The sequence below is a fragment of the Microcaecilia unicolor genome, chromosome 10, assembly GCF_901765095.1.
Source record: "Microcaecilia unicolor chromosome 10, aMicUni1.1, whole genome shotgun sequence".
NCBI classification, from domain to species: Eukaryota; Metazoa; Chordata; class Amphibia; order Gymnophiona; family Siphonopidae; genus Microcaecilia; species Microcaecilia unicolor.
Window position 1 is genome coordinate 95,910,260 of NC_044040.1, and position 19,963 is coordinate 95,930,222.

The following is a 19,963-nucleotide window of genomic DNA, read 5'->3' on the forward strand; positions in this document are numbered from 1 at the left end:
CTTCATCTGCTTCCAGAACAGTGTCGACGGACTTGTATGTGAGTGGCTCGCTTTGAATGTTAGACTGAATAATATTGTTCAGTTCGTAGACATCGTTGTTCTTGGCTGCAAGAATAGCTCATTCAGTCAGCGAATCGTGATCCTTATAATTGGTTTGAATATTGGGAAATACTTTTTCAACCAATTGTTCTTTTGAGGTCACTAAATTGCAGAAGTTATGAGGCAATGAAATTCATCCTGAGGTCAGATCAACCGGCATCTTTCCGTTGATCAATTTTCAGCAATTGATGTGAGAATATCTGAGCTGATTGATCGTTTTGCAGCTGGACACGCATATTTGTAGTTAAGTTTAACGTCTTTACGTGTTGGCACAAAGTAGAGTATTTTTAGGCAAGCATTTATTTCGGCCGCTGGTGTCGATCGAGGAACTACAGGTAATGTTTGCCTGAAATCTCCTGCAAGCAATATTAATGTGTTCCCAAATGGTCTGATATTTCCACGCAAATCTTGCAATGATTGATCAAGAGCCTCGAGCGATGTTTTTCGCTGTGCTGTTTCATCGTCACGTATTTGAGCCATTCTTTGTGTGTTTCGCTCGTTCGCTGATGCCTGTTCTTCCTCAGTTTGATTTGCAATTGTAGGTATATAAAAACACGCACATATTCGAATGCAATGTTGTGTCGAAATTTCAAAGCAATCGGTGAAGAACTTTCGGAGATTTAAGCCACTCTCAGCCTGTCGCGTTGATTCTGTTGAGAACGAAGCAGATAGGAAGCTGCAAAATGCGAGCGCCGTGCTCGCAACCGTGCATCGTCAAATCTGGCTGCACGTCGCTCTGCTGCTTCCTCAGCACATATTTGAGCCATTCTTTGTCTGTTTCACTCGTTCGTTGATGGCCGTTCTTCCTCAGTTTGATTTGCAATTATTCGTCGCACTGCTTCCGCTCCGCGAGTATGACAGCTATGACATCTATATAATACTAGGTATATAAAAACATGCGCGTATTCGAATGCAACGTTGTGTCCAAATTTGAAAGCAATCGGTGAAGAACTTTCGGAGATTTAAGATTTTGAACAAACAAACATTTACATTTTTATTTATGTAGATATTGACCCCTGAGGCAGGCCTTTGCACCAAAACACGGCTATGTGAGGTCATTTTTATGCTTGTCAGAAATAAAGACTCATTGAACATCCTCCTTGAGTTCACCTCACTTTGTTCTTCTATGCTCATGTTTACATGAGGGACTTTTCCTCCTCTTTTGTTTTGTCTATATTTATATAGCAGATAGCCTGAGCCAATAGATTTATTTTCCATTGACCATAATTAAGTTTGTATGAACTTGGCAGCTAATAGTATGCTGAACTGGACAATACTGGCACATTTAGACTGATTCTGGACTTCTGCATTCAATATCTGTCTTTTAAATAGTAGTAATAAAAAGTGCATTTTTATAATATACCACTGCAATCTACAAAACAAAAGTTCCCACATGCCATTGTTTTCTTTTGATCTAGGCATAAGAAAAAAAAAAAGATTTTAAATGCTCCCAGGTTTCAACCTAATTCATGTTTGATGTGGGATATAAATGTCATAAATAAGTAAATAAATAGACAGAAACTTTGAATGTTGAGCACCTGATTCTCTTAACATGAGATCTGTTTTAGTGGTACTTTACCAGGAGAAAAAAAAATCTATGCACGAATATAACATGTGCTAGGGTGTTCCTATAACCAGCCCCTCCAAATGACATATTATGATTTTGTAATCTGTTGGGTTGGTCGTGAGCACTTGAGCCCTGGCCGAGGCCAGCAGAGCGCCGACCCAGGCCAAGGGGAGACCAACCCACCACTGCACACCCCAGCTACTCAAACCCCTAATCTACCCTCCCCCGCAGCACCTCAGGAAGAAAGGGAAATAGGCATACAGGCGGGCCTCGCGGCCGAACAGGAACCCAGGCGCTCAGAGCCACTCATGCGGGCCTCACGGCCGAACTGGAACCCAGACACACACAAGAGGGGTGAAAGAACCCAGGAGTCCCCCCCCCCAGGACCCCAAGGTGCCAGCCACGTGCTGAACACCAGCCACAGGGCAAAGGGAGTAACAAAGGAAACAGAGCGGGGCCACACCCCCCAGAGGACCAGCGCAGGACAGGGGGACTAATACAGGAAGCCCCCTGCCCCCCGCAGGTGGATGAAAAGACAACAGCCTAAAGGACCCCCCTCCCCTGGGGCCAAGGGGAGAAGGAACACCCCACCCCCACAAGCCAGAGACATGAGCAGCAGATAAAAGGAAAACCTAGGCCCCAGCCAAATGCCAGGGAAAAGACACAACAGAAGAGAGAGGAAATCTCTGACAGAACACCCAGAAGACAGAGACAGAGCCACAGCACACAAGGGGTTAAACTTACTGAGCCAGCAGGCAGGCACACGAGGGAAGGAGATCCTTAACTAAACAAACAGAGAGAAAGCTCCCAACCGGGAGCACAGCCCCGCTGAACAAACACACAGCCGGCTTCCCACTGAGAACTGCATGCAGAGAGAGAGAGCCCAGCTGGAGGCAGTGAGCTGATTATAGCTCCAAACACACACGCTGCAACCAGCTAACACAAACAGGGGCAGGGAAAAGGAATCCCTAAACAGAAACACAGATAAAAGCCAGAGCACACAGCACGTTCTGACTAAGACCTGCACGGCTTTCAGTCACCAGGAAATGTAACGCCAAAGCAGGAAGGGCAGGAAGAAGCAGGCTAAAGTACACCCCCTGATGTCAGTCAGACCCTGCCAGCCAATCAGGAGTGAAGTCCACCCCCCTTCCCCTGCCAAACTGGCAGGATCATAACAGATTTATAACAAATTACTACTCTACCAATGAAAAGTTATTCTATTATTATACTTCCTTTGTGCACATCTTCATGCTGCACTAGCTGGCATGTTTGAAAATAAAAGTGAGATTAAATAAAAATGCTACCAACAACAAAGAACGATAATGTGGATGCAGCAGCTCATAGGTTTGTTTGCTTTGTTTTGAGTGTACTGGGATGACAGTTGTGCGGAGAAGGAGAAACAGAAGCTAGCTTAATTGGTTTCAACATTTTGATGTTGTCCCATCTCCTGTTTTCATCCAACCTCCTTGGGAGCGATGCCCAAATGCCCCTGTCTCCAACGTCACCATCTTGATAAATGGTGACGCCCTACCCTACACAGTACATTCCCTTATATCTCAGACAGGTCTCACTTGATGCATCCCCAGGATATATCGGGCAGGGTATGGAGCTACCATTTTTCAAGATGGTGGCACCAGTGGCAGGAAGCTATGGAGGGTAGGCTGGGAGGGGGAAAAGAAGGAGGAGGAGGAGGCCACTAGACTATCAGGGCAAATGTTTAAAGAGGAATGTTTTTAACTGTGGATAGTCAGAATCATTATGGGTCATCAGGAAGAGGGACTACTAAACCACTAGGAATAGGTTCGGTTCAGGGAGGCTGTGTAGTAGGGAGCGGGGCCAGTGTATATGTTGGTGCTATGCTTTTTTTAACATCACCATTCCTGTCAGCGTCTGAGCCAATCACCATTCACTCAACGACAGGAAGGGTGACATTTAGGAATGAGCAAATGCAGCAGTAGTTTGCGTGCTCATTGCTTACAGCATGCCACATTATTTTGCCATTGGTCATTTTACATTACAACCATGGTTCTGTTGCAAGGCTTGCTGCACTGGCTCCTGGATATGCTGCAGGCCGACACCATTATCTGAATAATGATGATAACACCTCTCTCCAAATAACTAATTAGAGAACTTAGGAAAGCAGTTTTCTGTCCTATGTTAGTTATCCAGTTAGCAGCATTGAATACTCTCCCTATCTGGACATTTTTTAGCCCTCACCATTGCTCCACCAACTAGATCTCCCCAGTGGGAGACCACCTCAGATGGGGTAGTCTGTAAAATTTTTCAATGGCACTATCCAGGTAGCAGACCAACTGTGAAAAAGTCATTAAAATCCTCAGTTCATTGTGTAGTGGCAGTCACAAACAGTAGAATGCTAGGAATTATTCAGAAAAGAATGGTGAGTAAACCAAAGAATACAATAAGGCCTCTGCTTTGATCAGTTTTGTGACCACAGCATGAGTACAGTGCAGTTTTGGACATCTGTGGTTGCAGGACCTCATAAACTACAGCACCCACAGGAAGCAGGTAAAGTCATACCACTTTATATACACAAAGGAAAATAGCCAGCTCTGTGTCCTCACAGTCTTGGTGCTCCTAGTAAAGTCTCTTCAAGCGTAGCCACAGTTTTAGCACCTTGTCCTTGATATGACCCAATACTTCAATATGTAATAACTTTCTCAAAAATACGCACAGTTCCAACAGCCTGTCACAGACATGGCACCACTATGCCAGCTATCAAGAGATAATTGGCCTACCTTGACTGTTTTCATACTTTCCCTGGATGCATAAACTTACAGGTTTCTTCTCAAAACAGTGTGCAAACATCTAAGCTATGGCCACTCCTCTTCCCTGGAACTCCCCTCAGGTACTGCAGCCAAGCCAGAACACCCTGAGAAAATACTCAGGGCCTCCCTGTTACCTTCTGCCAGAGGGCTTTTAACTTCCTGCTTTCTGTTTGAGCCCCACCCTCCTGGCCAGACAGGCTAACATACTTATTCTTAAGGTGGCTTTGCATCAGTGGGGGAAACCTTGTCATGTACCACCCTCTCCCTTACATCATCTTTAAAATTACATAGCAGAGAAGGACCACAGAAATAATAAACAGGATAGAAGGTTTCTTAATGAAGAAAGGCTATGCAGGTTAGAGCTCTTCAGTTTGGAGATGAAATGGCTGAGAACTGGTTTATAAAATCATGAATGGAGTGGAACAGAATTTATAAAAAAAGGATTGTTATTATTTAATGTTTCAAATAGTGTGAGAATAAGGAGAAACTCTATAAAACTAACCAACAGCAGGTTAAGACAAACTATAAAAAGTATTTTTTCATTTACCTTATAATTAAGCTATAGAATTTATTGCCTAGGATGTGCTCATAATATCTTGCATAGCTGAGTTAAATAGGGTTTGGACCAATTCTTGAAGAAAAAGTTCATATACATTTTTAGCCAGGGCAGCTGTGTGGAAAATCATTGTTTATCCCTGGGAGTAAGCAAAAAGGAATAAATTTACTATTTGGGATCTGCTGAGTATGCACTATTGACTGAGATAGGCCACTGTTTAGTAGTAAAGTGGTTTACACTGTTAGAGACAGTATACTGGGTTCAGTGGCCTTTGGTCGGACTCAGCATGACATGTCTTAGGATACTTTGGAACAAAGAAAAACAAAACCAGGGTACTAAAATTGGTATTCTAAGTAAAGTACTCACAACACTTGGGTCTGCAACACTGATTAAAGCATCATGTAAATCGCTTAACTTCTCCCATGTTCTACCACAAAGCACCAGCCGAGATCCTTCAGCATGAAACACTCTGGAACATTCTGAATAAGCAAAAAAAAAAAAAAAATTACAGAAAATCTTCACATCACAAAGGTAAAAAAAAGCTAATGTCAGATTTAATTCAAGGAAACACATAAAATACCTGTTGTGAATTGAGGGGTCCAGAGCCCCCCAAGAAGGCTGGAGTGACCTTAAATCTGACTCCATCTCTAAATAGCACTAGTACTGGGGTAATCAAGGAGTTGTGAAGTTCTAAAAGGAATTGCCACTAAGAGAGATGTTAGGTCTAAGGAAAAGATACCAGCCTTATGACAAACTGGATTTATGTCACAAGTTATACAGTGCAGTGAAAGACAGCCTGATACAGCAAAAGCATTTATACTTACAGCCTTTCATCATTAAGTGAAGCCCACAAATCATCATTTGGGATGAGGAGTTTATTTACCAAGATACAAGTCAAATCAGTGATTGACAACAGGCACGTACAATCAATTAATTATAGGAATATAATAATCCAGCTGCAAACAGGTGTTAATTCCTAATCTTTTATAATTTCTTTTACCAATTAGAGGTTTTACAAGGGAAAGCAATTAGGTAATTTGTCAATTCTGCTGGACACATTGGTTTCCCTTGGAGAGAGAGAGTGGCAACCCTTTTCTCTCTAACTTAAACCAGGAAATACCCTGATTTTTATAGGTGCCCTCAGGATATGGATAATATGACAGTAGATATACCTGATTGGATCTATGCTAATGTCGTGGTTTTCACTGATTGGCTCATGCTAATGAGTAGCTTCTATCTTGCTAACATGGTTTTGTCTTTAGCTCGCTTGACCACAAATCTTAAGCAAGACCCTGCATCCAGCTACACCTTTCCTTTCTCACACCATGGCTGACCACAATCCTGCTCACAGGAAAGTCTCATTTCTCAACTTGTTTTTCTAACTTACATTAGAGAAAATTCCACTTTGTAACAGATACAGCTTCCATTTTGTGCTGAAATCCTCCATTTTGTTTCCATATCTATTGACCTAACTTTTCCTAATTTAGCTTATTTAGGCCTCAATCCGGGCTACAAACTAGGCCATACTTTTCCAGTAAGCTCCCAGTTATGTTAGCCATCAGATTTCTGACTCAGCCAAGGTCTGTAATGGCCTGAGCTCTATGACTGGGCCCTCCACCATTCCAGTGGGGGGGTCTCTGGCTGTACCATAATTATACATACCTCACACAATGGACCAGGAGAGAAAATATTTCTCCGAGGACAAGCAGGCTGCTTGTTCTCACTGATGGGTGACGTCCACGGCAGCCCCTCCAATCGGAACACTTTCTAGCAAAGTCCTTTGCTAGTCCTCGCGCGCCGATGCGCGGCCGTCTTCCCGCCCAAACCGGCTCGTGCCCGCCAGTCTTCTTTTGTCCGCGCTCGGTACGGTCGTGTTTCGCCGTTCACGCCCCAAAGTTGACCTCGCGCGTCGTTTATCGACTTCGTTCTTAAAAAAAAAAAAAAAAAAAAAAAAAAAGGTGTCGGAAGGAGACCTTTATGGTTTTCTTCCTTCCCGTACTTCTAGTTTTTGCCCCGGTAAGTTTTCTTTCGTCGTCGGGGTAGGCCCTATTTAGGCCTCGGTCGAAGTTTTTCTTCCCCCTATTTTTGTGGTGCCATTTTCACCATTTCGAGTTTTGATCTCGCCGGCGCGATTTTTCCGCCCATGACATCGAAGTCTTCCAACGGCTTCAAGAAGTGCACCCAGTGCGCCCGGGTAATCTCGCTCACTGACAGGCACGCGTCGTGTCTTCAGTGTCTGGGGGCTGGGCACCGCCCTCAGGCCTGTAGTCTGTGTTCTCTTTTGCAAAAGCGGACTCAGGTAGCGAGATTAGCCCAGTGGAACGTTCTGTTCTCGGGCTCTTCGTCGGCATCGGCACCGGGAGTATCGACAGCTTCGACGTCGTCGGCGCCCGGACCTTCATCCTCACCCCTGATTGCATCGAGTGCATCGAGGCATCGGCCCTCTGCATCGGGGCGACATCGGAGGGCTGCGTCGGCGTCGGTGGTATCGAGACCTCCTCGTCTGCTGATGTCGTCGGACGGTGGTGCTTCGTCTGGAGTGCAGGTGAGGGCTGTCCATTCCCCTGCTGGTGGCGGTGAGCCTTCGGGTGGGTCTCCCCCTACCCTGAGAGCTCCTGCGGTACAGCCCCCCCGAGACCGACCCTCTTCGGCCTCGGCCCCGAGGAAGCGACGGCTGGATTCTACGTCCTCCTCGTCGGTGCCGGGAAGCTTCGGTGACGTGCTTCGTTCCAAAAAATCGAAGAAGCATCGTCACCGGTCCCCTTCCCGTGTCGGCACCGAGAGCTCTGGGTCGCCGAGGGAGTCGGCACCCAGTAAGCATCGGCACCGAGAGGACCGCTCGCCCTCTGTTCAAGAGGTGTCGATGCACTCCCCTTTGGACAGCCCGGAACAGCCTCCACGCCCGGAACAGGTTCTGACATTGACTCCTGCATCGGCTTCCATGTCTTTTTCCACAGCCGCTCTGCACGAGAGCCTCCGGGCCGTTCCCCCAGAGATCCTGGGAGAGCTGTTGCGCCCTACCCCTCCGGTACCGGGGGTGCTTGCGCCACCAGTACCGTCGAGCGAGGCGCCGGCTGGCCCATTGTCCGGGGTGAGGTCTCCGACATCGGTGCCGCTTGCGGTACCGAGTGCGGTAGCCTCCCAGGAAGGCTCCCCGACTACGTCGGCGGAGGGAGCTTCGCCAGTGCGGGCGAGGGAGTCTACCTCTCGACGCTCCCACCGTGGCCGTGGTTCCACGGAGTCGAGCCGGGCACGGTTGCAGACACAGGTCCGCGAACTTGTGTCTGACACCGATGGTGAGGCCTCATGGGAAGAGGAAGAAGACATCAGATATTTCTCTGACGAGGAGTCTGAGGGTCTTCCTTCCGATCCCACTCCCTCTCCTGAAAGACAGCTTTCTCCTCCTGAGAGTCTGTCTTTTGCTTCCTTTGTCCGGGAGATGTCTACGGCCATCCCCTTCCCAGTGGTTGTGGAGGACGAGCCCAGGGCTGAAATGTTTGAGCTCCTGGACTATCCTTCTCCACCTAAGGAAGCGTCCACAGTACCCATGCATCATGTCCTCAAAAAGACATTGCTGGCGAACTGGACCAAGCCTCTAAGTAATCCCCACATTCCCAAGAAGATCGAGTCCCAGTACCGGATCCATGGGGACCCAGAGCTGATGCGCACTCAGTTGCCTCATGACTCTGGAGTTGTGGATTTGGCCCTAAAGAAGGCCAAGAGTTCTAGGGAGCATGCTTCGGCGCCCCCGGGCAAGGACTCTAGAACCTTGGACTCCTTTGGGAGGAAGGCCTACCATTCTTCTATGCTCGTGGCCAAGATTCAGTCCTACCAGCTCTACATGAGCATACACATGCGGAACAATGTGCGGCAGTTGGCGGGCTTGGTGGACAAGCTCCCCCCTGAGCAAGCCAAGCCATTTCAGGAGGTGGTCAGGCAGCTGAAGGCGTGCAGAAAATTCCTGGCCAGAGGGGTGTATGACACCTTTGATGTTGCGTCCAGGGCCGCTGCTCAAGGTGTGGTGATGCGCAGACTCTCATGGCTGCGTGCCTCCGACCTGGAGAATAGAATCCAGCAGCGGATTGCGGACTCGCCTTGCCGTGCGGATAATATTTTTGGAGAAAAAGTCGAACAGGTGGTAGAGCAGCTCCACCAGCGGGACACCGCATTCGACAAGTTCTCCCGCCGGCAGCCTTCAGCCTCTACCTCTACAGGTAGAAGATTTTTTTGGGGAAGGAAGACTGTTCCCTACTCTTCTGGTAAGCGTAGGTACAATCCTCCTTCTCGACAGCCTGCGGCCCAGGCTAAGCCCCAGCGCGCGCGCTCTCGTCAGCAGCGTGCGCCTCAGCAAGGCCCCTCGGCTCCCCAGCAAAAGCAAGGGACGAGCTTTTGACTGGCTCCAGCAGAGCATAGCCGACATCCAAGTGTCAGTGCCGGGCGACCTGCCAGTCGGAGGGAGGTTGAAAGCTTTTCACCAAAGGTGGCCTCTCAACCTCCGATCAGTGGGTTCTCCAAATAGTCCGGCAAGGATACACCCTCAATTTGACCTCAAAACCTCCAAATTGTCCACCGGGAGCTCAGTCTTACAGCTTCCAGCACAAGCAGGTACTTGCAGAGGAACTCTCCGCCCTTCTCAGCGCCAATGCGGTCGAGCCCGTGCCATCCGGGCAAGAAGGGCTAGGATTCTATTCCAGGTACTTCCTTGTGGAAAAGAAAACAGGGGGGATGCGTCCCATCCTAGACCTAAGGGCCCTGAACAAATATCTGGTCAAAGAAAAGTTCAGGATGCTTTCCCTGGGCACCCTTCTCCCCATGATTCAGGTAAACGATTGGACTTGAAGGACGCCTACACGCACATCCCGATACTGCCAGCTCACAGACAGTATCTGCGATTTCAGCTGGGCACACGTCACTTCCAGTACTGTGTGCTACCCTTTGGGCTCGCCTCAGCGGCACTTCGCAGACTGGGGGTACACGTGTTCCCATATCTCGACGATTGGCTGGTGAAGAACACATCCGAGGCAGGAGCCCTGCAGTCTATGCAGATGACTATTCGCCTCCTGGAGCTACTGGGGTTTGTGATAAATTATCCAAAGTCCCATCTTCTCCCAGTGCAGAAACTCGAATTCATAGGAGCTCTGCTGGATTCTCGGACGGCTCGCGCCTATCTCCCAGAGACGAGAGCCAACAACTTGTTGTCCCTCGTCTCGCGGGTGCGAGCGTCCCAGCAGATCACAGCTCGGCAGATGTTGAGATTGCTGGGCCACATGGCCTCCACAGTTCATGTGACTCCCATGGCCCGCCTTCACATGAGATCTGCTCAATGGACCCTAGCTTCCCAGTGGTTTCAGGCTGCTGGGGATCTAGAAGACGTGATCCACCTGTCCACGAGTTTTCTCAAATCCCTGTATTGGTGGACGATTTGGTCCAATTTGACTCTGGGACGTCCTTTCCAACTTCCTCAGCCACAAAAAGTGCTGACCACGGATGCGTCTCTCCTGGGATGGGGAGCTCATGTCGATGGGCTTCACACCCAAGGAAGCTGGTCCCTCCAGGAACGCGATCTGCAGATCAATCTTCTGGAGTTACGAGCGATCTGGAACGCTCTGAAGGCTTTCAGAGATCGGCTGTCCCACCAAATTATCCAAATTCAGACAGACAACCAGGTTGCCATGTATTACGTCAACAAGCAGGGGGGCACCGGATCTCGCCCCCTGTGTTAGGAAGCCGTCAGCATGTGGCTCTGGGCTCGCCGTCACGGCATGGTGCTCCAAGCCACATATCTGGCAGGCGTAAACAACAGTCTGGCCGACAGATTGAGCAGGATTATGCAACCTCATGAGTGGTCGCTCAATTCCCGTGTAGTGCGGCAGATCTTCCAGGTGTGGGGCACCCCCTTGGTAGATCTCTTCGCATCTCGAGCCAACCACAAGGTCCCTCAGTTCTGTTCCAGGCTTCAGGCCCACGGCAGACTGGCATCGGATGCCTTCCTCCTGGACTGGGGGGAAGGTCTGCTGTATGCTTATCCTCCCATACCTCTGGTGGGGAGGACTTTGTTGAAACTCAAGCAAGACCGAGGCACCATGATTCTGATTGCTCCTTTTTGGCCGCATCAGATCTGGTTCCCTCTTCTTCTGGAGTTGTCCTCCGAAGAACCATGGAGATTGGAGTGTTTTCCGACCCTCATCACACAGGACGAAGGGGCCCTTCTGCATCCCAACCTCCGGTCCCTGGCTCTCATGGCCTGGATGTTGAGAGCGTAGACTTTGCCTCTTTGGGTCTGTCAGAGGGTGTCTCCCGCATCTTGCTTGCTTCCAGGAAAGATTCCACTAAGAGGAGTTACTTCTTCCTGTGGAGGAGGTTTGCCATCTGGTGTGACAGCAAGGCCCTAGATCCTCGCTCTTGTCCTACACAGACCCTGCTTGAATACCTTCTGCACTTGTCTGAGTCTGGTCTCAAGACCAACTCTGTAAGGGTTCACCTTAGTGCAATCAGTGCATACCATTACCGTGTGGAAGGTAAGCCGATCTCAGGACAGCCTTTAGTTGTTCGCTTCATGAGAGGTTTGCTTTTGTCAAAGCCCCCTGTCAAGCCTCCTACAGTGTCATGGGATCTCAATGTCGTTCTCACCCAGCTGATGAAACCTCCTTTTGAGCCACTGAATTCCTGCCATCTGAAGTACTTGACCTGGAAGGTCATTTTCTTGGTGGCAGTTACTTCAGCTCATAGAGTCAGTGAGCTTCAGGCCCTGGTAGCCCAGGCCCCTTACACCAAATTTCATCATAACAGAGTAGTCTTCCGCACTCACCCTAAGTTCTTGCCAAAGGTTGTGTCAGAGTTCCATCTGAACCAGTCAATTGTCTTGCCAACATTCTTTCCCCGTCCTCATTCCTGCCCTGCTGAACGTCAGCTGCACACATTGGACTGCAAGAGAGCATTGGCCTTCTACCTGGAGCGGACACAGCCCAACAGACAGTCCGCCCAATTGTTTGTTTCTTTTGATCCCAACAGGAGGGGAGTGGCTGTGGGAAAACACACCATATCCAATTGGCTAGCAGATTGCATTTCCTTCACTTACGCCCAGGCTGGGCTGGCTCTTGAGGGTCATGTCACGGCTCATAATGTTAGAGCCATGGCAGCGTCGGTAGCCCACTTGAAGTCAGCCACTATTGAAGAGATTTGCAAAGCTGCAACGTGGTCATCTGTCCACACATTCACATCTCATTACTGCCTGCAGCAGGATACACGACACGACAGTCGGTTCGGGCAGTCAGTGCTTCAGAATCTGTTCGGGGTTTAGAATCCAACTCCACCCCCCCTAGGCCCATGTTTGTTCTGTTCCAGGCTGCACTCTCAGTTAGTTGGTAAATTTTTTAGGTCAATCTCAGTTATGTCCTCGCCGTTGCGAGGCCCAATTGACCATGGTTGTTGTTTTGAGTGAGCCTGGGGGCTAGGGATACCCCATCAGTGAGAACAAGCAGCCTGCTTGTCCTCGGAGAAAGCGAATGCTACATACCTGTAGAAGGTATTCTCCGAGGACAGCAGGCTGATTGTTCTCACAAACCCGCCCACCTCCCCTTTGGAGTTGTGTCTTCCCTTCTCTTTGTCTTGCTACATATGAGACTGGCCGGCACGAGCTGGTTCGGGCGGGAAGACAGCCGCGCATGCGCGGTGCACATTGGCGCGCGAGGACTAGCAAAGGACTTTGCTAGAAAGTGTTCCGATTGGAGGGGCTGCCGTGGACGTCACCCATCAGTGAGAACAATCAGCCTGCTGTCCTCGGAGAATACCTTCTACAGGTATGTAGCATTCGCTTTACATGTAATAAAAAGAAAGCAAATATCTATAGATATATAAAAACTTTGCTCCATTTTGTTGACTTGTAAAATTTTTCACATTTTTGTATATTTTTCAATTCTGCTGTTTAAAAAAATGTAGGGGTCTTTTACTAAAGATTAGCTAGCATTATGGGCCCCTTTTATCAAGATGCGGTAAAAGGGGGCCTGCGGTACCGAGGACCCCTTTTAATACAGTGGGTAAAAGGCTGGGTTTCTTTAAAGGAAACGTTCCTGCACTAATTACAGGGATTGGCGTGTGACCATTTCTGGGGGGAACCCTTACCACCACCTATTTACAAACATTTTTGTAGCACCAGAAATGGTATGCACTAGGGTTGGGAACTACCGCTGGGCTCCTGCGGTGGCCTGGCGGTAGTTCTGAATTGGCGTGTGCCAAGCCCTTTGTAAAAGCCCTATCTACAGCAAGAATAAAATGGGTCCTGTGGAAAATAACATGAGCTAATCTTTAGTAAAAGACCACCACAGTTTGAAATGCATTAAAGTAGGATTTTGTTTCACTGATCTGTAAAGCATATTCTATACTTTCAACATAGAAGAACGATTATAGAAATATTCAAAAAGTAGTTAAAATAAGTAATAAAAAAGTACTAATTTCATAAATTCACACCCTTAACATGGGACTTACACTTTTCCAATATCCTTAGCCATTAAATCAATCAACAGAAAATACATAGGAAGCAATACTATAGTTTGGCACCAAGATGTAGGTACCACAATGGGGTGCATTTAGCACCAATTCTATAACAGCACTTACAATACCTAAGCCAGTATAGAATGTTAGTGCAAAGCTTCATGATATGCTTACATTCTACCAATGTGCATGCCCCATTCACAGTTATGCTATAAGCAATTTTGGCGTGTGAATTATAGAATAGCACCTAGCACTTACATGCATAAGTACTATTATTCTATAATATATGCATGCATTTGGCACCAAACATTTATTTATTTATTAGGATTTATTTACCACCTTTTTAAAGGAATTCACTCAAGGTGCTGTACAGCAAGAATACATCAAACATAAGCAATAGACAATTACAGCAGTAAAAATATTCAAACAACAATACAAAGTATGGTATAGTATGCTACATTACAATGCCAACACAATACACAATAAAACATTTTAATAGACAGCATAGGATATAGGCAAAGATGGAACTTACAGATAGATAAGATAGAGTAACAGGAGTAAAAAAAATAGGGGACTGTAGGAGTATTTACCTGATATCTCACCTTTGCTGGTCTTAGCCTATACAGTCAGTCTGTTATAACAATATGGATTTTACAGCCTATGCCCTGTATGCATCAGTAACCATCAGAAACCAGCTTTGTTACAGAAAGGAAAATTACTGCTGAGCATACCATGATGACTTCATCCAAGGACATATTATTTGTTGCAAACTAGCCCAGTTATCTCCTGGGAAGATTGGAGGAGAGAGACACACATGGCTACAGGAGTATGTGATCAGACAGGGAGGTTTGCATGCCATCAATAACAGTTTCATTGCTACAACAAAGGCTCTCTTCATGACCATGAAGCTGGATGGACATTATTACACCATCTGTGATTGGTTCACAGGTATCATCTGACCCATGGATGCTAAAAAGTTGGACTGAAGAAGAGGAAGAGAGAAGGAAGGACCAGAAGACTGGCAGGAGGATAGAAGGCTCGGAAAGAGCAAGAGACTGATTTCCTAAACACCAGTGAACTGCATATCTTGTAACAAACTCACAAGGTTAGCTCAGCTACAATATATGGCCTTACCTAAAGACTGTGTCATCTGCATCCAGAATACAGATCTCGGATGTTATTCCTGGTCTGAAAGACTCACTGAGGCTTCAGCTTGAGTCTCAGAGGAGGAATCTGCTTCTTTACCATTGGAAGTCTGTCACAGACGGCAAGGTGAGATAACAGGATAGTATCTATGGTCATGGGGATAATTAGTCCTTGGCTTTTGTCTGAGATAGATGGGTTTTATGTCATGACTTATGGTCTGTGAATTTAGCTGCTATGTATTTTGCATAAGACGCGTGGTGTAAGTTCTCATAATAATCATTCATTAGGATATCAGTATTGTGATTGGTTGTGTAATCACTCATTTAGTTAGTCCATTAGGATAATCATATATCATCATTATCTATATTTTGGTGATAATCTATTTTTATAGCAAGTTATTTTGTATTTTGCTTGGCATTTTGCTTCAGAACTATATATATATATATATATATATATATATATATATCTCCTGAGGTACTTAGCTGACAGAACACTACTAAATAGCAATTATTCTGGACTCATGTCTAGGGGAAGCGTATCTCTTTGGCCCAATGGCTAGCTAGCTGTGCTGGAAAAAGGAACAATGCCACAGATGGAATATATATTATTTATTGGGTAAATAAATATATATATATATATATATTAGGAGTTGTCCTAATATATATATACTAATAAAAAAGCCCTGTTTCTGATGCAAATGAAACAGGGGCTAGGAATGGTTTCTTCTGTGTGCATGTGGGAGTGTGTGTGTCCCTGCCCTCTGGCCTCTCTCCCCTTCCCCCTCTGAGTCCTTCACTGTTACAGAGCCAGCGATTTGATTTCGTGCTCTGCTGTTTTCCTTCACTGACTGTGTTACAGAGAGGGCGGGGCAGACACTCATAGGGAAACCGGATATCTCGCCCCCTTCACACTTCCGGCTGGAGGCTTCATAGAACGTTGGTGTTGCCTTTTATATAGAGAGATATTAGGACAACTACAGGACTAATTTAAAGAATGTTGTAAATAAGGTCAGTAAGGTGCTTGAATTATCTGCCAAGTTATAGAATGAGAGGGATAGAGATAAAAACAAGCCACAGCTTTATTAACATAGCAACATTAATGCTAGAGCAAACAGCATAAGAAATAGAAACAGTGGTTCAAATATTCCTTTTCAGTTCAACTTAGAACCTTATGGATCAAAATGTAATCAGCCTTGATGAAATTACATATGGTCATTTTACAACACCTTCAGAGTTTTGTCAATGGCCTACACTAACTCTGATCTTTATCAAAGGGTAATCTAGATTACATCTGATCAGAATCCAACTCCACACCAAGAAAAGTAAAAGCCATACAATATTGCATAGACTTACCAGCCACTAAAGGAATTTGTAACTCTGTAACAAGAAATGATTTACTTGGGGAATATTGCTCTAAAGCACTCGCTACTGTTTATAATTTAAGAGCAGGCGCTGTATTTATAAGTTTTAGGATATTAATTTCTCCATCAATCACCAAAGGTGATAATTGCAATAAATTAAATAAATGAAGTATATATCTCTGTTGAAATGCAGTATTCTGTACTGCAAGATTTGAAAGCATGTACTCAGAGCATGGCACTAAGTTTAAAAGTGTCCATGCGCTATCAGTATAACCTTAACAGATACCATATACTCAGAACACAAAGAGACTATATTTTTAGCTTCAGAAAAGGTTTATTTTAAAATACAATTGCAAAAGAGAGGTAAGGGTCTTACAGAGAATCTGCACTTAAAGCCAGGTAGCAGGTCTAGATCAAAAAGTTATAACTCACAGAACAGTCTTTTTGTTACAGAGCATGCTGTGGTCCATTGAAGATTGATGAGCCATGAGGCAGAGGCAGGTGGACTGCAGGTCAGGTCCCAAGAATGAGCATCAGGTTCCAAGAGAGAGCAGCAGGTCCCAAGCGAGCTTCCCAAGAGAGAGATCTGGGCTGTTTCCAGGCTTTTTATAATGTTCCCTGAGTCCTGGGTATTGTAGTTTGCAGGGGATCTTGGGTATTGTAGTTTGCAGGGAAGCATGGTCACATGTTTCCTGGATATCTGCTGGCAAATGGCTTTTCTATAGCTTGAGGGTTTCAGTCTGCTGTGATAGGTGGAGTTTCTTTTGTCATTTGAGTCATAGGAGTCTCTCTGTCTGCTTCAGTTTTTTGTTCTCTAGAGATGTCTTGGTGACCCTCCCAGCCAGCTTTTGTCTCTGTTAAGTGTTTGTAATTGACTGGCCCTGCTATCAGAGGGTCCCAGGAAAAAGGGGAAAGAAGGTATTGAAATGCAGTTTCAATACATCTTTTAAAAGCTGCATTTTTATATTGGTATATCTGATTCAGCATAATCAATAATCCTGATAATTTAAACTGATACCATTACAACTCGATTGTCACCCATTCTTTCTAAGTGGTAGATGAAATTTAATGTGGATAAGTGCATATGGATGCACATAGATAAAAGTGGAAAAGCATTTTCAAAAGGATGTCTAGGTAAAAAAGAATATGTCCCAATAATGGATAGAGACAAAGGACATTTTCATGTGTTCCAAAACAGGCCCAAAAAATCCAAAACCTGGACCACTGCAGACTGACATGGATGTTTCCAAAATAGTTATTTCACTGTTATATAAAAACCTTCTGAATATGACTAAATATGGACGTGGACACGCGCTGGATGGACAACTTGGGCCATGACAGACAGAGCATCCGTTTCCACATGCAAAACGTCCATCTCTGGTGCATGTGGAAGAGCATCCACTATAGAGAAGACATGTTATCAAGAAAGGAGCCCAGCTTCTCCAATGAGGAGAGCTACCTGCTTACCCTGCTGTGCCTATGACATAGGAGGCAGTTCTTTAAAAGACACTATAGGCTTCCACCCCACAATGTGGCCATGAAGGTGTGGAGGTTTATCAGGAGTACCCTTGCAAGGAAATTGTCATGCAATGCTGCTGTGAACCCAGCATCAGCCATGTGCAAGCACCATACATTCCCAGGGTCAAATGTAGATTGTGAGTTGGTGGAAGCCCATCATGCCCCCTCCCCTGTCCCCACAGCACACATTTGTAGGAAAGACCAGAACATATTCCCCATCCCCATGTCTCCACCCCCCCTAGCATGAAAGGCTGAAATGAGGGGCTGCATATCTTGGAGACTTCTCCACCTAAGCTCAGGCCTGCTGCTCCATGCCTCTATAGACATATGCATGGTAGCAGCAGCCCACAGACACTGCAACCATATGTCCCACATGCCATGCTTGACTGTGCATCACCACCTCCTTGCCAAAGTTCAAATGTCACCAATGAAATTCTTCAAGCCAGCCACAATCTCCATGCCCACCTAATGCCAGCCAGGATCTCTGGCCATGCAGTGACTGCCCATTCCCTAAGCAGCACCCAAAGTGGCTGCCCTTAGCTGTCATAAGTCATCTGAGGAGCATATCAAAACAAGTTTCAAGTTTATTCAGAATTTACTATCCCGCCCATCAAAAGCATATCTATGTGGCTTACAGTCTAAAAATTATAGAAAAGAAAAATAATAAAACATGAGAGAGGGTGGGGAGGAAGTACAATTTTAATAGCATAGAAGAGAAGGAGATATGAAAAGAAGGGGTTTTGTCTAGTTTGCTGGGTCTAATATGCTCAGGTCTATGGATTGTTATAGAAAGACTAGGGATATGCATCAGAACCTGATCTGCCAAGCCAAAAAAGGCCATCACCTGAACCCTGTGTTGTATTACAGATGCTTTAGCATTTGCTGGGACTGGACGCATTGAGGTGGCAATTCCGGAAAATCAGACAAGAGAACAGGCTGCTCAAAAGGCAGATCAGGGAGCAACTGAGAATACAAAGTAAGTAATAACAACATAGCAGCTCCATAACAGCCATCTCCTAGAATAGTGAATGAATATGCAGTAGCCCTCAATACAGTGTGGCCACAACTCCCACGGAGTGGAGGAGTGGCCTAGTGGTTAGGGTGGTGGACTTTGGTCCTGGGGAACTGAGGAACTGAGTTTGATTCCCACTTCAGACACAGGCAGCTCCTTGTGACTCTGGGCAAGTCACTTAACCCTCTATTGCCCCATGTACAAATAAGTTCCTGTATACAATATGTAAGCCGCATTGAGCCTGCCATGAGTGGGAAAGCGTGGGGTACAAATGTACCAAAAATAAAATATCCACAACAATGTGTTGCAGCCAACACCAAACCACTGAGATGATATGGAACTGGTGTGTGTGTGGAGGGGGGGGGGGGGGTTATGGGCCAACACCCTTCTGTGAAATATGCCTTTTTTACTGTGTTGTGTTTATAAAACAAAAATAAAGAACAAAAATCAAAGTGCCTGGATGTCACATATAGCTACATAGCACATTGCAGCATCTGTGGCAGGGAAAAAAAACAACGATTATAAGGAGCTGCAGTGGGAATCAAGCCCTGGTCCCCTGTGTTCAGAGGCCACAGCCCCAACCACTACACCATGCCTCACACATACTTGACAAGGTAGTGTTCAAGGAGGAGACCACAAAGAATACAGAAGGCATTCAAAGCACTAGGTGCCATCCAAAGACCAAAATAATATATGCTACCCAATGAAACACCAAGCCACCAAACTTTGCACTGTCCACAGCAGGGGCCATGACACCTCCAAACAGATAGGCTGCCCCCCCCCCCCCCCCGTTCCAAGCACTAATTTGGAGGAATCTAATCCTTCCCCAAAAATGTCCCATTGCTAGCCCAAACATCTTGCACATGAGTCATGGGGTGGCATCTAGCCACTGGCAGCAATGAGAGGCCTAAACAAATTGGCATGATGATACCACAGCAGGATCTTCCCACTTCTTATGCAATACAGTGACTGCATCATGGAAGTTCCTGCAGATGTAGCTAGAAGGCATGGAAGGCTAGACAAGGTCTGTGGTCACCTCCCAATCATCTGTAAGCCCCATAGGCATGGGTCCCCAACCTCATTGGGATCTATGGCAGCACCTGTAACTGTGTCACCATCACTGGCACAGCACATCACATCCAAGCCAGTGCCTGACTACACCAGTGCTTCCAGCATCCCTGGCCTGATCCTGAATGGCCAAATGGAGCTAACCTCTCATGGGACAAACATGCATGACATCTCTGGCTTCATGGTCCTTTGCCATGTCATCTAATTGGTCAAAGATATCATTGATGTCTTCCAGCTACCAAACCACAGCCCCCAACTGTCCCTGCATCTGCATAGCACTGTCCAGCTGCACTGGTATATTGGCTATGTAGAATGTGTGTGAAATGCACACTTTGTTCAACACAGGTAACCCTCCAGCAGG

General features: G+C 46.3%; 1 protein-coding gene across 1 annotated transcript in view; it reads right to left on the minus strand.

Annotated features, from left to right (window-relative positions):
* Window positions 1-19,963, minus strand: part of DHRS7C (dehydrogenase/reductase 7C) — a 598,554-nt gene that overhangs the window by 532,351 nt on the left and 46,240 nt on the right. The window contains exon 3 of the mRNA XM_030216550.1: window positions 5,375-5,487. Within this exon, the coding sequence (XP_030072410.1) occupies window positions 5,375-5,487 (113 nt within the window). The remainder of the gene's footprint in view (window positions 1-5,374; window positions 5,488-19,963) is intronic.